General features: G+C 41.3%; 1 protein-coding gene and 1 non-coding gene across 2 annotated transcripts; one reads left to right on the forward strand and one right to left on the reverse strand.

The window, feature by feature from the left end:
* Nucleotides 1-1062: 1062 nt before the first annotated feature.
* On the forward strand, nucleotides 1063-1993 carry RNASE3 (ribonuclease A family member 3). The gene is made up of 2 exons (XM_002753747.6): nucleotides 1063-1129; nucleotides 1333-1993. Exon 2 carries the CDS (start codon nucleotides 1338-1340, stop codon nucleotides 1812-1814), a length of 477 nt encoding a protein of 158 aa, XP_002753793.1. The 5' UTR covers nucleotides 1063-1129; nucleotides 1333-1337; the 3' UTR covers nucleotides 1815-1993.
* Nucleotides 1994-7252: 5259 nt separating this feature from the next.
* Nucleotides 7253-7311, reverse strand: LOC118145373 (small nucleolar RNA SNORD35). Its single transcript, XR_004730489.1, has one exon. It is a non-coding gene; the product is annotated as a small nucleolar RNA SNORD35 (small nucleolar RNA).
* Nucleotides 7312-15245: the final 7934 nt, after the last annotated feature.

Raw genomic sequence — 15245 nt, forward strand, 5'->3', positions numbered from 1 at the left:
GCTGGTCTCTTAGTATTTTCTCCTTCGTTTCAACCCTGGTGAATCTAATGATTATGTGCCTTGGGGTTGCTCTTCTTGAGGAATATCTTTGTGGTGTTCTCTGTATTACCTGGGGTTGAATGTTGACCTGCTTTGCTAGTTTAGGAAAATTTTCCTGAATAATATCCTGAAGGGTATTTTCCAGCTTGGATTCATTCTCTCCGTCGCATTCAGGTACACCTATCAAACGTAAATTTGGTCTTTTCACATAGTCCCACATTTCTTGGAGACTTTGCTCATTCCTTTTTATCCTTTTTTCTCTACCATAGACTGAAAAGAACACAGGAATAGTGAGTGCTAGGTTGGAATCTTTCATGACACCAAATGTTCATTCATTCTCTTCCAGATTTTACAACCTTCCTCTGTGTGTTTTTAGGTTGCGTAACTTTACACGAAGTGGAAGCAATAATCAGGGCAAGACTGAGAAAGTGGATCCAGTGCAAGAGGAGTAAAGAAAAAAATCCCTCAAATATGTGGAGCAGATTGCTTTAATTATCTACAGATTCTTCTGCGCCAAGAAATTAATATCTCAAGTTTCCAGCAAAGAGTGGTGAATGAGATAGAGAGCATTTGTGAGAGAGAGCAAGGATATTACTAAAAATGAAAGGGAAGCTGGGTTCCTCCTGGGCTAACAGCCCTCTGTGGCTCTATTTGTTCTACCTACTATGCCTGCCTTCGTGTACTTTGTTTCATTTAGTGGCCTGCCCCAAAGGACAGTTACAAAATCTGTGGTCATTCTGCAGGCAGCATATAGTTTTCATCCAGAGTCCAGATTCAACTGGTAAAACTCTGTCTTACACAGGATGACTTCGAATTAGAGTCCTTATAGCAGAAAGAGCAACAGGGCTGTCCTTGAATATCTGTTGCTCAGTCAAGTCATCAGATAAAAAGGCTGATTGCACAGTAGACCATGTGCCAATCTGTGGGTTTCTGCATGGCCAAGAGTCAGACCCTCCCTCCTGGCTCTGCTGGCCCAACCCACCAAGAGCTGCTTTATTTAAACAGTTCAAAGTAGGGAAGACCAGCTGCCCCTGAACCCCAAAACGACCAGCTGGATCAGTTCTTGCAGGAGCTGCAGTGCAGAGACTGGGTAAGTCAACATCTCCAAAGCTGGGACAGGAGGGGCAGCGACTGTTAGTATTTAGGAGATGTGGCACACTTTGGGGACAAGAAGAAAAAGGAAATGGAACTCCCACGTGGCAGCAGAGGGGCCTGTGGGGTGAGACACCACAGTGTGTCATAACAAAAACCAGATCAGGGAGTAGTTACTTCTCTTCTCTTCTTTTCTCACAGGAAACATGGTTCCAAAACTGTTCACCTCTCAAATTTGTCTGCTTCTTCTGTTGGGGCTTTTGAGTGCAGAGGGCTCACCCCATGCCAGACCCCAGCAGTATTCCAGGGCTCAGTGGTTTAGCATCCAGCACATCCAAACGGCTCCCCTCCACTGCACCTCTGCAATGCGGGCAATTAACAAGTATCAATCTCGATGCAAAAACAAAAATACTTTTCTTCATACAACTTTTGCTGATGTAGTTAATGTTTGCGGTAACACAAATATGACCTGCCCTCATAATGCATCTCTCAACAATTGTCATCACAGTGGAGTCCAGGTGCCTTTAACCTACTGTAACCTCACAGGTCCACAGACTATTTCAAACTGCGTGTATTCCTCGACTCAAGCAAACAAGTTCTATGTAGTTGCATGTGAAAACAGAGATCCACGGGACCCTCCACAGTATCCAGTGGTCCCGGTTCACCTGGATACCATCATCTAAGCTCCTGCATCAGCACTCCTCATCATCACTCATCTGCCAAGCTCCTCAATCATAGCCAAGATCCCATCCCTCTATGTACCCTGGGTATCAGCATCTATCCTCATCAGTCTCCCTACCCCTTCAGGTTTCCTGAGCTGAAGTGCCTTGTGAACCTCGCAATAAACTGCTTTGGAAATTCATCTGGAAGTGTCTGTGTGTCTACTTCAGCTGCTTTGCTGTCATTTACTGACAATCTACTCTAGAGATTTTTCCTTCCTCTAACCTGAGATTTGTGGGAAATAGAGAGATTTCAGGATAAGAGACTTTCTTCTGTCATGAAGCAGCAGGGACTTATCCCTCTCCCTGATTTAGGCTGAAAAGTTAAGGTCTCAACTGACATCTACCAACTGTCTAAGACTCTTGCCTTGACCAAACTTTAGTCATCTCCTCTGAGCCCTCTCCACAACTAGGTCATTCATTCCTAGTCCTTTCTTATAGAGTCAGGTTTATATTTATATTTATTTATATTTATATTTATTTTTACTTACTTACTTTTTGAAACAGAGTCTTGCCTTGTCACCCAGCTTGGAGTACAGTGGTGAGATCTCAGTTCACTACAACCTCTGACTCTTGGGTTCAAGCTATTCTCCTGCCTCAGCCTCCCGAGTAGCTGAGATTATAGGCATGCACCACCACACCCGGCCAATTTTTGCAATTTAATAGAGACAGGGTTTTACCATATTGGCCAGGCTGGTCTCAAACTCCTGACCTCTGGTGATCTGCCTGCCTCGGCCTCCCAAAGTGCTGGGATTACAGGCATGAGTCACCAGTGCCCGAACAAGAGTTGGGTTTTAAAGAAGTCCTCCTAACTTGGTTTATCATGAATCTCTCACCCTCAATATCTGACCAAATTCCTTAATTCCCCCATCATCCTCCATGTGATACCTTATTCCTGGGCTGCCTTCAAAAAAAAAATATCCAATTGAGTCAACTTAGCATTGGTCCCCTGGCCTTGATATCTCCTCTACGTAATTTTCCATCCACTGACCCCTCTCCCTACACCCACCTATAACTTGTGTATAGATCTCCACTTGTTTTAGTTGTATTCCAGAATAGAGTCCAATTTGGTACTGAGGTCCCATTTGATGCTTTATGGTACAAGTCTTGTTTTTATAGGCATGATTTCTATCCCAAGAGATAAAGAGGCTGCAGTGAATAAACTGAAAATGCACATGTTTGATTATGATTTATGAATAATACATTTTTATAGAATTGAACATTATGATAGAAAACAAAAAAAAAGAAAGTAGTAAAAGTCAAGAATGCTATAAATATGGTAAAACCAAGATTTAAGAAAAGTTTAGCCTCAGAGATATTTCTTTTAAATGAGCACATCAAATCTCCAGCTATTAGGAATTGTACTAGAGGTGGATCTAGCATTTGAGTCACATGTGGAAGGAGATAAATTGTTCAGACAGCAATATGGACAGATTGTAATACTGCCCAGAGGAGAGATGGGCATCTTTCCCAAAACTTCCATGTCCTGGAGATGGGGAGCATCTGGTCACTTGGGAAGGAGAAAGGGAAGGAAGAGGATAGAGAATTGCAAGCACTCATCAAGATGATTGGCTCCTGCCCATTCTGCCCCACATAGCTGTCCCCAGTGGTGAGTCAAAGGGTTCATTCAACGCCTGTCAGGAAAGCACAGCCTCTAAAATTAGGGATTTGTAGACCCAGAGAAGAAATGGATAATGAGAGCCCTTGCCCTGGCCTCCATTACAGGGCTTCACTCAAGAATCCATGAGTAACAGGAAGGGGAAGCCCCTTCTTGCAAGTTTTAGACAGGTGCAGCAATCAAGTGATTGTTCTGGGGACCAAGTGGGTCTTGGATGGCCTGACTCACAATACAACAGAGATATGATGCCATCAGATCTACACCTTGGTCCTTCAGTCTGCGATTTCTGACTTCTATATTTCTGCTCCTCTTCCAGACCCTCAGAAATAGCGATTTCCATTCCTTGGATGACTCCATGTCAGTAGTGGCACCAGAAACAGCTGTATTTAAGTCTCTCCTCTGGAGAAGCTATTGAGATCTTGCTTCTCCAAGGAGGGGCTGTGAACATAAAAGCTTGCACAGGTATACTAGGTTCAGGAAATCCCAGTGCCCAACAGAATCCACTGGCTGTAGGTAAAATAGGGCATGTCAGGAAGTGAGTCCACTCTTTTCACAAGCTCAAAGTAGCAGAAGGAGAAGATGGGACCTTGAAAGCTGGAGCCACATTTCCTGTAAAGAAAGATGGAGTGGACCTTCCTCGCTTCAGGTACCAGATCACAGTCAGGGATGCCTCATCTCTAAAGCCATAGGATAGAGGGATCACATCCTCTCCCCCTTGTGTCCTCATCCCAAAGACATGATCCTTGGAGTCCACTTCTCTTCCTTGAACCTCCAATGTCTGATTTTATAAAACTCTCTTAATATCAAATCTTCAGGAAGTCTTGCAGGAGTAAATGCAGTTAATTGTTGTATAAGCAGGCAGGGAGGGTCTCCAGGGATTATAAGAATTTAACCAACTTGAGCAATCAGCCTGTTTTACAGGCTTGCTGGTGGGAATCAACTCCTGGCATAACCCAGCAACTTACAGACAAACTGCCACAAAATTTCCTCATTACCATGCTGAAGTTTCCACCTGAGGAGGCTATAGCCTCATTATGATAACATGTGAACTATGGGCTGGCAGAATCATTCCCTGTGTCTGGACAACTGAGACTCCAGATTTAACAACTATCTACACACAAAAAAAGCACCTACATAGGAAACAAAAATCAAGTCAACTATCATAGTACCTGATTTGAACTTCATATCACTGAAAGAGGCACTGATGTGATTAGGAAAACAAGTTGAATCACTGAGGCCACCACTCCCCCATCTCCCAACTTCCACCACATGGAGCTGAGAGAGAACCTGAGCGCATGGAGGAGGGAGAATGCAGCAATTGTGGAAATCCGCATTGAACTCGGTGCTGCCCTGTCACAGCCCACCCACAGAGGGAGCATTTAGACCAACCTTAGCCAAAGGGGAATTGCCTATCCCAGTGGTCAGAACCTGAGTTGCCACAGCAGGATAAAGTGCTTTGGGGTCCTAAATTCATTTGAAAGGCAATCTAGGCCATAAGAACTATAACTACAAGGCAAGTCCCAGTGCTGTGCTGGGCTCAGAGCCAGTGGACTCAGATACCACTAGCGTGACACCTGTCAGGACAGCTAAGGCAGTGCTTGCCCAACCCCTCCCCAAAACCCGGGCAGCACAGCTCACAGCAATAAAAGTGACTCCTTCCTTCTGCTTGAGGAGAGGAGAGGAAAGAGTAACTTGGACTTTGTCTTACATCGTAAACACCTGCTCAGCCATAGTAGGATAGGGCACCAATCAGAGTCATGAAGCTGCTATTTCAGGCCCTCGCTCCTGAAGGACATTTCTAGACACACCATGCACCAGAAGAAAACCCACTGCCTAGAAGGATAGGACCCAGTCCTGCCAGGATTCATCATCTGCTGACTGAAGAACCCTCAGGCCCTAAATAACCAGCAGCAATATTCAGTAGTACACTCCCTTGGCCTTGGGTGAGACTCTGAGATATGCTGACTTCAGGTGAAACCCACCATATTCACAGCTGTGGTAGTCATGAAGACAGAATCCTTCTACTTGAGAAAAGCAGAGGGAAAAGTAAAGGGGACTCTGTCTTGCAGCTTAGATACCAGCTCAACTACACTAGAGTAGAGCACCAAGCAGGCTCTTGGGGTCCCCAATTCCAGATCTTGGCTCTTGGTTGGCATTTCTAGACCTGCCCTGAGTCAGAGGGGAGCCTACTGCCTTGAAGGGTGAGTCTCAGGCCAGGCAGCGTTCACCACAAGCTGAATGAAGAGCCCTTGGGCCTTAAGGGAACATTGGTGGCAGCCTGGCAGTACTCCCTTTGAGCCTGTGGTGGAGGTAGCTGCAGGGAGAGGCTTCTCTGCCTGTGGAAAGGGAAGGGAAGAGTGGAAGGACTTCGTCTCATGGCTTGAGTACAAGTCACCCACAGTACAACAAAACACCACATAAACTTCTCAACTTTTTTACTTTGGTCCCTAGCTTTCAAATAGTACCTCTGGATATGCCTGGGCCTAGAGAAACTCGTCACCCTGAAGGGAAGGACACAAGCCTGGCTGGTATTGCCACCTGCTAATTGTAGAACTCTAGGGTCATGGGTGAGCATAGGCAATAGCCAGGTAGGAGTTATAGAGGGCTCTGGGTAAGACTCAGCGCTATGCTGGATTCAGGTCTTACCCAGCACTGTCCCAGCAGTGGTGACTACAGGGGTGCTTGTGTCACCCCACCACCAGCTCCAGACAGCTCAACACAAGGAGAGAGACATCATTTGTTTGAGAGAAAGTGAAGAAAGAAAACAAGAGTATCTGCCTTGTAATCCAGAGAATTCTGAAGACATTCTGGAGTTTAAAATGCAATCAACATACTGAAGAATTCATGAGAATATCTTAATAGCAGAATTGATCAAGCAGAAAAACTTAGTGAGATTGAAGATAGGTGAGTTGAACATACACTGTCAGAGGACACAAAAGAAAAAAGAATAAAAAAGAATGAAGCACACCTACGAGATCTAGAACATAGCCTTCAAAAGGGAAAATTTAAGAGTTCTTTATCTTAAAGAGGCGATAGAGAAAGAGATGGGGTAGAAGTTTATTCAAAGGGATAATAACAGTGAACTTCCCAAAGCTATCAATATTTAAGAAAGAGACCCATATTTGAGTACAAAAAGATTAGAGAACACCAAGCAGATTTAACTCAAAGAAGACTACATCAGTGCATTTGATAATCAAATTCACAAAGTGAAGGATAAAGAAAGGATCCTAAAAGCAGCAGGAGAAAAGAAACAAATAGTACACAGTGGAGCTCCAACATGTCTGGCAGCAGACTTTTCAGTGAAAGCCCTACAGGCCAGGAGAGGCAGGACATATTTAAAATGCTAAGAAAAAAATAAATAAAACTTTAATGCTAGAATAATATATCCAGTGAAAATATTCTTCAATCATGAAGGAAAAGTAAAGGCTTTCCCAGACAAACACTAGTCGAGAAATTTTATCAACATCAAACCTTTCCTACAAGAAATGGTAAAGGGTATACTTCAATCAGAAATAAAAAGACATTAATGAGCAATAATTAGTCACCTGAAAGTATAAAACTCACCGGAAATAGTAAGTACATAGAAAAACACAGAATATTATAACACTGTAATTGTGACATATAAATCACTATTACCTAAGTGGAAGGAAAAAACACAAACTGATCAAAAATAATTACAACAACTTTTCAACACACAGTACAATAAGACATAAATAGAAAAAACAAAATGGCAAAAAGTGAGTGGATGAAGTTAAGTGTAGGGTTTTATTAATTTTCTTTTTGCTTGTTGACATTCCCACGAGGACATCTGCAGACCATCGTGAGATAAGGACATCATCTGCCTCTTTTTGCTTGTTTATGGTCTGTTTGTTTAAGCAATCAGTGTTAAGTTGTCATCAGTTTAAAATAATGGGTTATAAGATACTATTTGGGGGCCTCATAATAACCTCAAATCAAAAAATATACAACAGATACTAAAAAATTGAAAGTAAGAAATTAAATTATACCACCAGAGAAAATCACCTTCACTAAATGAAAGACAGGATGCAAAGAAAGAAGAAGATCACAAAACAACCAGAAAACAAAAAACAAAATGGCAGGAGTTAGTCCTTACCTATCAATTCAAGTCCTTACCTTGAATGCTGATGGACTATCCTCTCCAATCAAAAGATACAGAGTGGCTGAATAGATTTAAAAAACAAGACTCAGTGATCTATTGCCTATAAGAAACACACTTCAAGGCTGGTTCAACATACGGAAGTCTATCAACGTAATTCACCACATAAACAGAACCAAAAACAAAAACCACATGATTATCTCAATTGACGCAGAGAAGGCATTTGACAAAATTCAACAGCCCTTTATGCTAAAAACCCTCAATAAACTCGGTATTGATGGAACGTATCTCAAAGTAATAAAAGCTATTTATGACAAACCAACAGCCAATATCATACTGAATGGGCAAAAACTGGAAGCATTCCCTTTGAAATCTGGCACTAGACAAGGATGCCCTCTTTCACCACTCCTATTCAATATAGTACTGGAAGTTCTAGCCAGAGCAATCAGGCAAGAAAAAGAAATAAAGTGTATTCAAATAGGAAAGGTGGAAGCCAAATTGTCTCTATTTGCAGATGACATGATAGTATACCTAGAAGACCCCATCGCCTCAGCCCAAAAACTCCTGAAACTGATAAGCAACTTCAGCAAAGTCTCAGGATATAAAATCAATGTGCAAAAATCACAAGCATTCGTCTACACAAATAACATACTTAAAGAAAGCCAAATCAAGAACGAACTGCCATTCGCAATTGCTACAAAAAGAATAAAATACCTTGGAATACAACTCACAAGGAACGTAAGAGACCTCTTCAAGGAGAACTACAAACCACTGCTCAACGAAATCAGAGAGGACACAAACAGATGGAGAAACATTCCATGTTCATGGTTAGGAAGAATTAATATCGTGAAAATGGCTATACTGCCCAAAGTAATTTACAGAATCAACGCTATCCCCATCAAGCTACCATTGACTTTCTTCACAGAACTGGAAAAAACCACCATGAACTTCATATGGAACCAAAAGAGAGCCTGCATAGCCAAGTCAATTCTAAGCAAAAAGAACACAGCGGGGGGCATCACACTACCGGATTTCAAACTATACTACAAGGCTACAGTAACCAAAACAGCATGGTACTGGTACCAAAACAGAGATATAGACCAATTGAACAAAACAGAGGCACCGGAGGCAACACAACATACATACAACTATACAATATTTGATAAACCTGACAAAAACAAGCAATGGGGAAAGGATTCCATGTTTAACAAATGGTGTTGGGAAAACTGGCTAGCCATGTGCAGAAAGCAGAAACTGGACCCCTTCCTGACACCTTACACTAAAATTAACTCCAGATGGATTAAAGACTTAAACATAAGACCTGGCACCATAAAAACCCTAGAAGGAAATCTAGGCAAAACTATCCAGGACATAGGAGTAGGCAAGGACTTCATGAACAAAACACCAAAAGCATTGGCAACAAAAGCCAAAATAGACAAATCGGACCTAATCAAACTCCACAGCTTCGGCACGGCAAAAGAAACAGTCACTAGAGTGGATCGGCAACCAACAGAATGGGAAAAAATTTTCGCAGTCTACCCATCTGACAAAGGGCTGATATCCAGAATTTACGAAGAACTCAAACAGATCTACAGGAAAAAATCAAACAAGCCCATTCAAAAGTGGGCAAAGGATATGAACAGATACTTTACGAAAGAAGACATATATGAGGCCAACAATCATATGAAAAAATGCTCATCGTCATTGGTCATCAGAGAGATGCAAATCAAAACCACATTGAGATACCATCTCACGCCAGTTAGAATGGCGATCATTAAAAAATCTGGAGACAACAGATGCTGGAGAGGATGTGGAGAAAAAGGAACACTTCTACACTGTTGGTGGGAGTGTAAATTAGTTCAACCATTGTGGAAGACAGTGTGGCGATTCCTCAAGGCCTTAGAAATAGAAATTCCATTTGACCCAGCAATCCCATTACTGGGTATATATCCAAAAGACTATAAATCGTTCTACTATAAGGACACATGTACACGAATGTTCATTGCAGCACTGTTTACAATAGCAAAGACCTGGAATCAACCCAAATGCCCATTGATAATAGACTGGATTGGAAAAATGTGGCACATATACACCATGGAATATTATGCAGCAATCAGAAATGATGAGTTTGTGTCGTTTGTAGGGACATGGATGAATCTGGAGAACATCATCCTCAGCAAACTGACACAAGAACAGAAAATGAAACACCGCATATTCTCACTCATAGGTGGGTGATGAAAAATGAGAACACATGGACACAGAAAGGGGAGTACTAAACACTGGGGTCTATTGGGGGGGAAACGGGAGGGCCAGTGGGAGGGGGTGGTGGGGAGGGATAGCCTGGGGAGAAATGCCAAATGTGGGTGAAGGGGAGAAGCAAAGCAAAGCACACTGCCATGTGTGTACCTACGCAACTGTCTTGCATGCTCTGCTCATGTACCCTAAAACCTAAAATCCAATAAAAAATAAAAAAAAAAAAAAAAAGAAACACACTTCACCTATAAAGACACACTGAGACTGAAAATAAAGATATGGAAAAAGATATTCCATGCCAATGGAAACGAAAAAAGAGCAGGAGTAGTTATATCAGACAAAATAGATTTCAAGACAAAATCTATTAGGACAGACAAAAAACTCATTCTACCATGACAAAGGGGCTATTCAGCAAGATGATATAACAATTGCAAATATATATGCACCTAACACTAAAACACCCAGATGTATAAAGAACATATTATCAGAGCTAAAAAGAGAGATTGGTCCCAAATACAGTAATAGCTGAAGACTTCAACACTCCAATATTACCATTGGACAAATCTTCCAGACAGAAAATCAACAAAGAAACATTGGGTTAAATCTTCACCATAGACCAACAGGCCCTAGTAGATATTTATAGAACACTTCATTCAATGGCTGTAGAATACACATTCTTCTCAGCACTTGGATCATTCTCAAGGATAGACCATGTGTTAGGTCAAACACATACAAAAAATTCTTAAAACTTTCAAAAGCATTCAAACAATAACAAACATCTTCTCTGACCACAATGGAATAAAACTGAAATTAATAACGAGGAGTTTTAGAAACTATACAACTATACAAACACATGGAAATTAAACAATATGCTCCTGAGTTTGAGGGTGCAGTGAGCTATGATCATGCACTGCACTCCAGTCTGGGTGACAGAGTGAGACTGTCTCCCCAAAAAATAAACTAATAAATAAATAAACAAATAATGGGCAAAATATCTGAATAGATATTTCTCAAAATAAGACATACAAGTGGCAAACAGGCACATGAAAAGGTGCTCCACATCACTGATCATCAGAGAAACACAAACCAAGTTAAAATGGCTTTCATCCAAAAGACATGCAATAAAGAATGCTGACAAGGATATGGAGAAAAGGAAACCCTAGTACACTGTTGGTATAAACGTAAATTAGTACAACCACTATGGAGAACAGTTTGGAAGTCCCCCAAAAAACTAAAACTAGAGCTACCACACAATCCAGCAATCCCACTGCCAGGTATATACCCCACAAAAGAAAAATCAGTAGATCAAAGAAATATCTGCACTCTGGTGTTCATTGCAGCACTATCCACTATAGCCAAGATTTGGAAGAACCTAAGGGTCCAGCAATAGATGAATGGATAAAGAAAATATGGTACATATACATAATAGAGTATTCTTCAGCCATGAAAAAAGAATGAGAACCTGTCATTTGCAACAACATGAATAGAACTGGAGGCCATTATATTAAGGGAAATAAGTTAGGTACAGAAAAACAAACTGCATGTTCTTACTTCTTTATGGGAGCTAAAAACGAAAACAGTTGAATTCATGAAGATAGAGAGTAGAAGAATGGTTACCAGAGGCTGGAAAGGGTAATGGGATGAGGCAGAGGAAAAAATAGAAAGAAAGACTAAGACCTAGCATTTGTTAGCACAACAGAGTGAGTATAATCAATAATAATTTCATTGTTCATTTTAAAATAACTAAAAGTATAATTGGATTGTTTGCAACACAAAAGATAAATGCTTGAGGGAATGAGTACCTCATTTATTCTGATATGATTATTACACATTGCATGCCTGTATCAAAATATCTAATGTACCCCATAAACATATAATCCTACTATGTACACACAAAACTTAAAAATTAAAAAGGGAGTTGGGGAGAGATAGCATGGGAGGAAATGCCAGATATAGGTGATGGGGAGGAAGGCAGCAAATCACACTGCCATGTGTGTACCTATGCAACAATCTTGCATGTCCCCCACATGTACCCCAAAATCTAAAATGCAATTTAAAAAAAAAAGAATTAAGGGACCTGGTTTGAACAGCGAAAGACAGTTGTTGCCAGCTTCTGTAGCCTAAGCTACTGAGGAAGCAGAGGCAGGATGATCACTTGAGCCCAGGAGATGTGGGCTATAAGTGTGCTTAATGGTAGTGTCCACATTAGGTTAAGCATCAATACGGTGGCCTCCTAACAGGAAGGGACCACCAGGTGGCCTAAGGAGAGATGAACCAGCCCAAATCAGAAACAGAGCAGGTCAAATCTTGTGTGCTAATCAGTAGTAGGATCATGCCTATGAATAGCCACTGCACTCCAGCCTGGACAAGATAGTGAGACTCCATCTCTAAAGATCAAGCCATAACAAAAAATACAGCTACTGTCAAATAATTTATAATAGATATACTGAAGGAGTAACCAAGATTCTAAAAAGATAATGGTGTTTTACAAAGAGCAGGAAAATGCCATTAGTACATCAAGTCTATCATATAATTTCTCACTATTCTCTGGGTTTGCTCACTCAACTTGCTTTGGCTCCACATAGTATCAGCTGCACTGGCTACAGCAGGTGTAATCTAGGCTAGAGATTTCAAGAGAACCTCATTGTACGTCTAGTTGATCTACAGGGACGACCAGAACACCATCTACTTTATCTTCACCATCCAGAGCCTAAGCTTAGACTCTTCTGCAGCTATAACAGCATACTTGAAACTTGGTGATTTAAAAAGAAAAGAGGTTTGACTCAGGATCCTGGAGGCTTGTAAGTTCAAGAAGCATAGCACCAGCATTTGCTTGGCTTCTGGTGAGGACCTCATGCTGCATCACAACATGGCAGATAAGTGAAAGGGGTAGCAAGCATGCTGGAAAAGGGATAAAACAAAAGGCATAACCTGGCTTTATAATGACTCTCTGAGGCCAGGTGCAGTGGCTCATGCATGTAATCCTAGCACTTTGGAAGCCCAGGAGTTTCACCTGGTAACATGGTGAAACCCCACTTCTGCCCTCAAAAATATAAAAATTATTCTGGCATGTGGCACATGCCTATAGTCCCAGCTACTTGAGAGGCTGAGGTGGGAGGAACACTTGAGTCCAGGAGGCAGAGGTTGCAGTGAGGGGAATCGCACCACTGCACTCCAGCATAGAGACAGAGTGAGACACTGTCTCAAAACAGACAAACTAACTAAAACTCTCTCATAGTAACCAATCCAGTACTGGGAAAACTAACTTAGTCTCCCAAAAATACATTCATTCATTTATGAGGGTGGAGCCCCCATGACCCAAACTCTTCTTAAAAGACCCAATACCTGTCTATACTATTACAATGGTAATTAAGTTTCAACATGAGTTTTAGCAGGAATAAGCCACATCCAAACCATAGCAGCCTCTCCCTCCATGTGGTCCCTCCAGTAACAGAACCCATCTTCCTTTACATGCTGCTCAAGGATCCAAGGCAGCTTGGAATAGTCCAAGCAGCAGCAAGAACTGTACTTAGGGGTGTACATGGTCACTTTTTTAAATTGCATTTAGGTTTTTGGGGTACATGTGAAGAACATGCAATACAGTTGCACAGGTACACACGTGGCAGTGTGATTTGCTGCCTTCCTCCCCTTCATCTATATCTGGTATTTCTCCCCATGATATCTCTCCCCAACTCCCCACCCCCCACTGTCCCTCCCCTATTCCCCCCAATAGACCCCAGTGTGTAGTGCTCCCCTTCCTGTGGCCATGTGTTCTCATTGTTCAACACCCGCCTATGAGTGAGAACATGCAGTATTTCATTTTCTGTTCTTGTGTCAGTTTGCTGAGAATGATGTTCTCCAGGTTCATTCATGTCCCTACAAAGGACACGAACTCATCATTTTTGATTGTTACATAATATTCCATGGTATATATGTGCCACATTTTCCCAGTCCAGTCTATCATCGATGGGCATTTGGGTTGATTCCAGGTCTTTGCTATTGTAAACAGTGCTGCAATGAACATTCGTGTGCATGTGTCCTTATAGTAGAACGGTTTATAGTCCTTTGGATATATACCCAGTAATGGGATTGCTGGGTCAAATGGAATTTCTATTTCTAGGTCCTTGAGGAATCGCCACACTGTCTTCCACAATGGTTGAACTAATTTACACTCCCACCAGCAGTGTAAAAGTGTTCCTATTTCACCACATCCTCTCCAGCATCTGTTGTCTCCAGATGTTTTAATGATCGCCATTCTAATTGGTGTGAGATGGTATCTCAATGTAGTTTTGATTTGCATTTCTCTAATGAGCATTTTTTAATACGTTTGTTGGCCTCTTGTATGTCTTCTTTTGTAAAGTGTCTGTTCATATCCTTTGCCCATTTTTGAATGGGCTTGTTCGTTTTTTCTTGTAAATCTGTTTTAGTTCTTTGTAAATTCTGGATATCAGCCCTTCGTCAGATGGGTAAACTGCAAAAAATTTTTCCCATTCTGTTGGTTGCCGATTCACTCTAATGACTGTTTCTTTTGCTGTGCAGAAGTTGTGCAGTTTCATTAGGTTCCATTTGTCTATTTTGGCTTTTGTTGCCAATGCTTTTGGTGTTTTGTTCATGAAGTCCTTGCCTACTCCTATGTCCTGAATGCTTTTGCCTAGATTTTCTTCTAGAGTTTGTATGGTGTTAGGTCTTATGTCTAAGTCTTTAATCCATCTGGAGTTAATTTTAGTGTAAGGTGTCAGGAAGAGGTCCAGTTTCTGCTTTCTACATATAACTAGCCAGTTTTTCCAACACCATTTATTAAACAGGGAATCCTTTCCCCATTGCTTGTTTTTGTCAGGTTTATCAAAGATTGTATGGTTGTAGATATGTTGTGTTGCCTCTGATGCCTCTGTTTTGTTCCATTGGTCTATGTCTCTGTTTTGGTACCAGTACCATGCTGTTTTGATTACTGCAGCCTTGTAGTATAGTTTGAAGTCCGATAGTGTGATGCCTCCTGCTGTGCTCTTTTTTACTTAGAATTGACTTGGCTATGTGGGCTCTCTTTTGGTTACATATGAAGTTTAAGGTAGTTTTTTCCAGTTCTGTGAAGAAGGTCATTGGTAGCTTGATGAGGATAGCATTGAATCTGTAAATTACTTTGGGCAGTATGGCCATTTTCACGATATTGATTCTTCCTAACCATGAACATGGAATGTTTCTCCATCTGTTTGTGTCCTCTCTTATTTCATTGAGCAGTGGTTTGTATTTCTTCTTGAAGAGATCCTTTACATTCCTTGTTAGTTGTATTCCTAGATATTTTATTCTCTTTGTAGCAATTGTGAATGGCAGTTCATTCTTGATTTGGCTCTCTTTAAGTCTGTTATTGGTGTATAGGAATGCTTGTGATTTTTGCACACTGATTTTGTAT

This window comes from Callithrix jacchus, chromosome 8 (genome assembly GCF_049354715.1).
Source record: "Callithrix jacchus isolate 240 chromosome 8, calJac240_pri, whole genome shotgun sequence".
NCBI classification, from domain to species: Eukaryota; Metazoa; Chordata; class Mammalia; order Primates; family Cebidae; genus Callithrix; species Callithrix jacchus.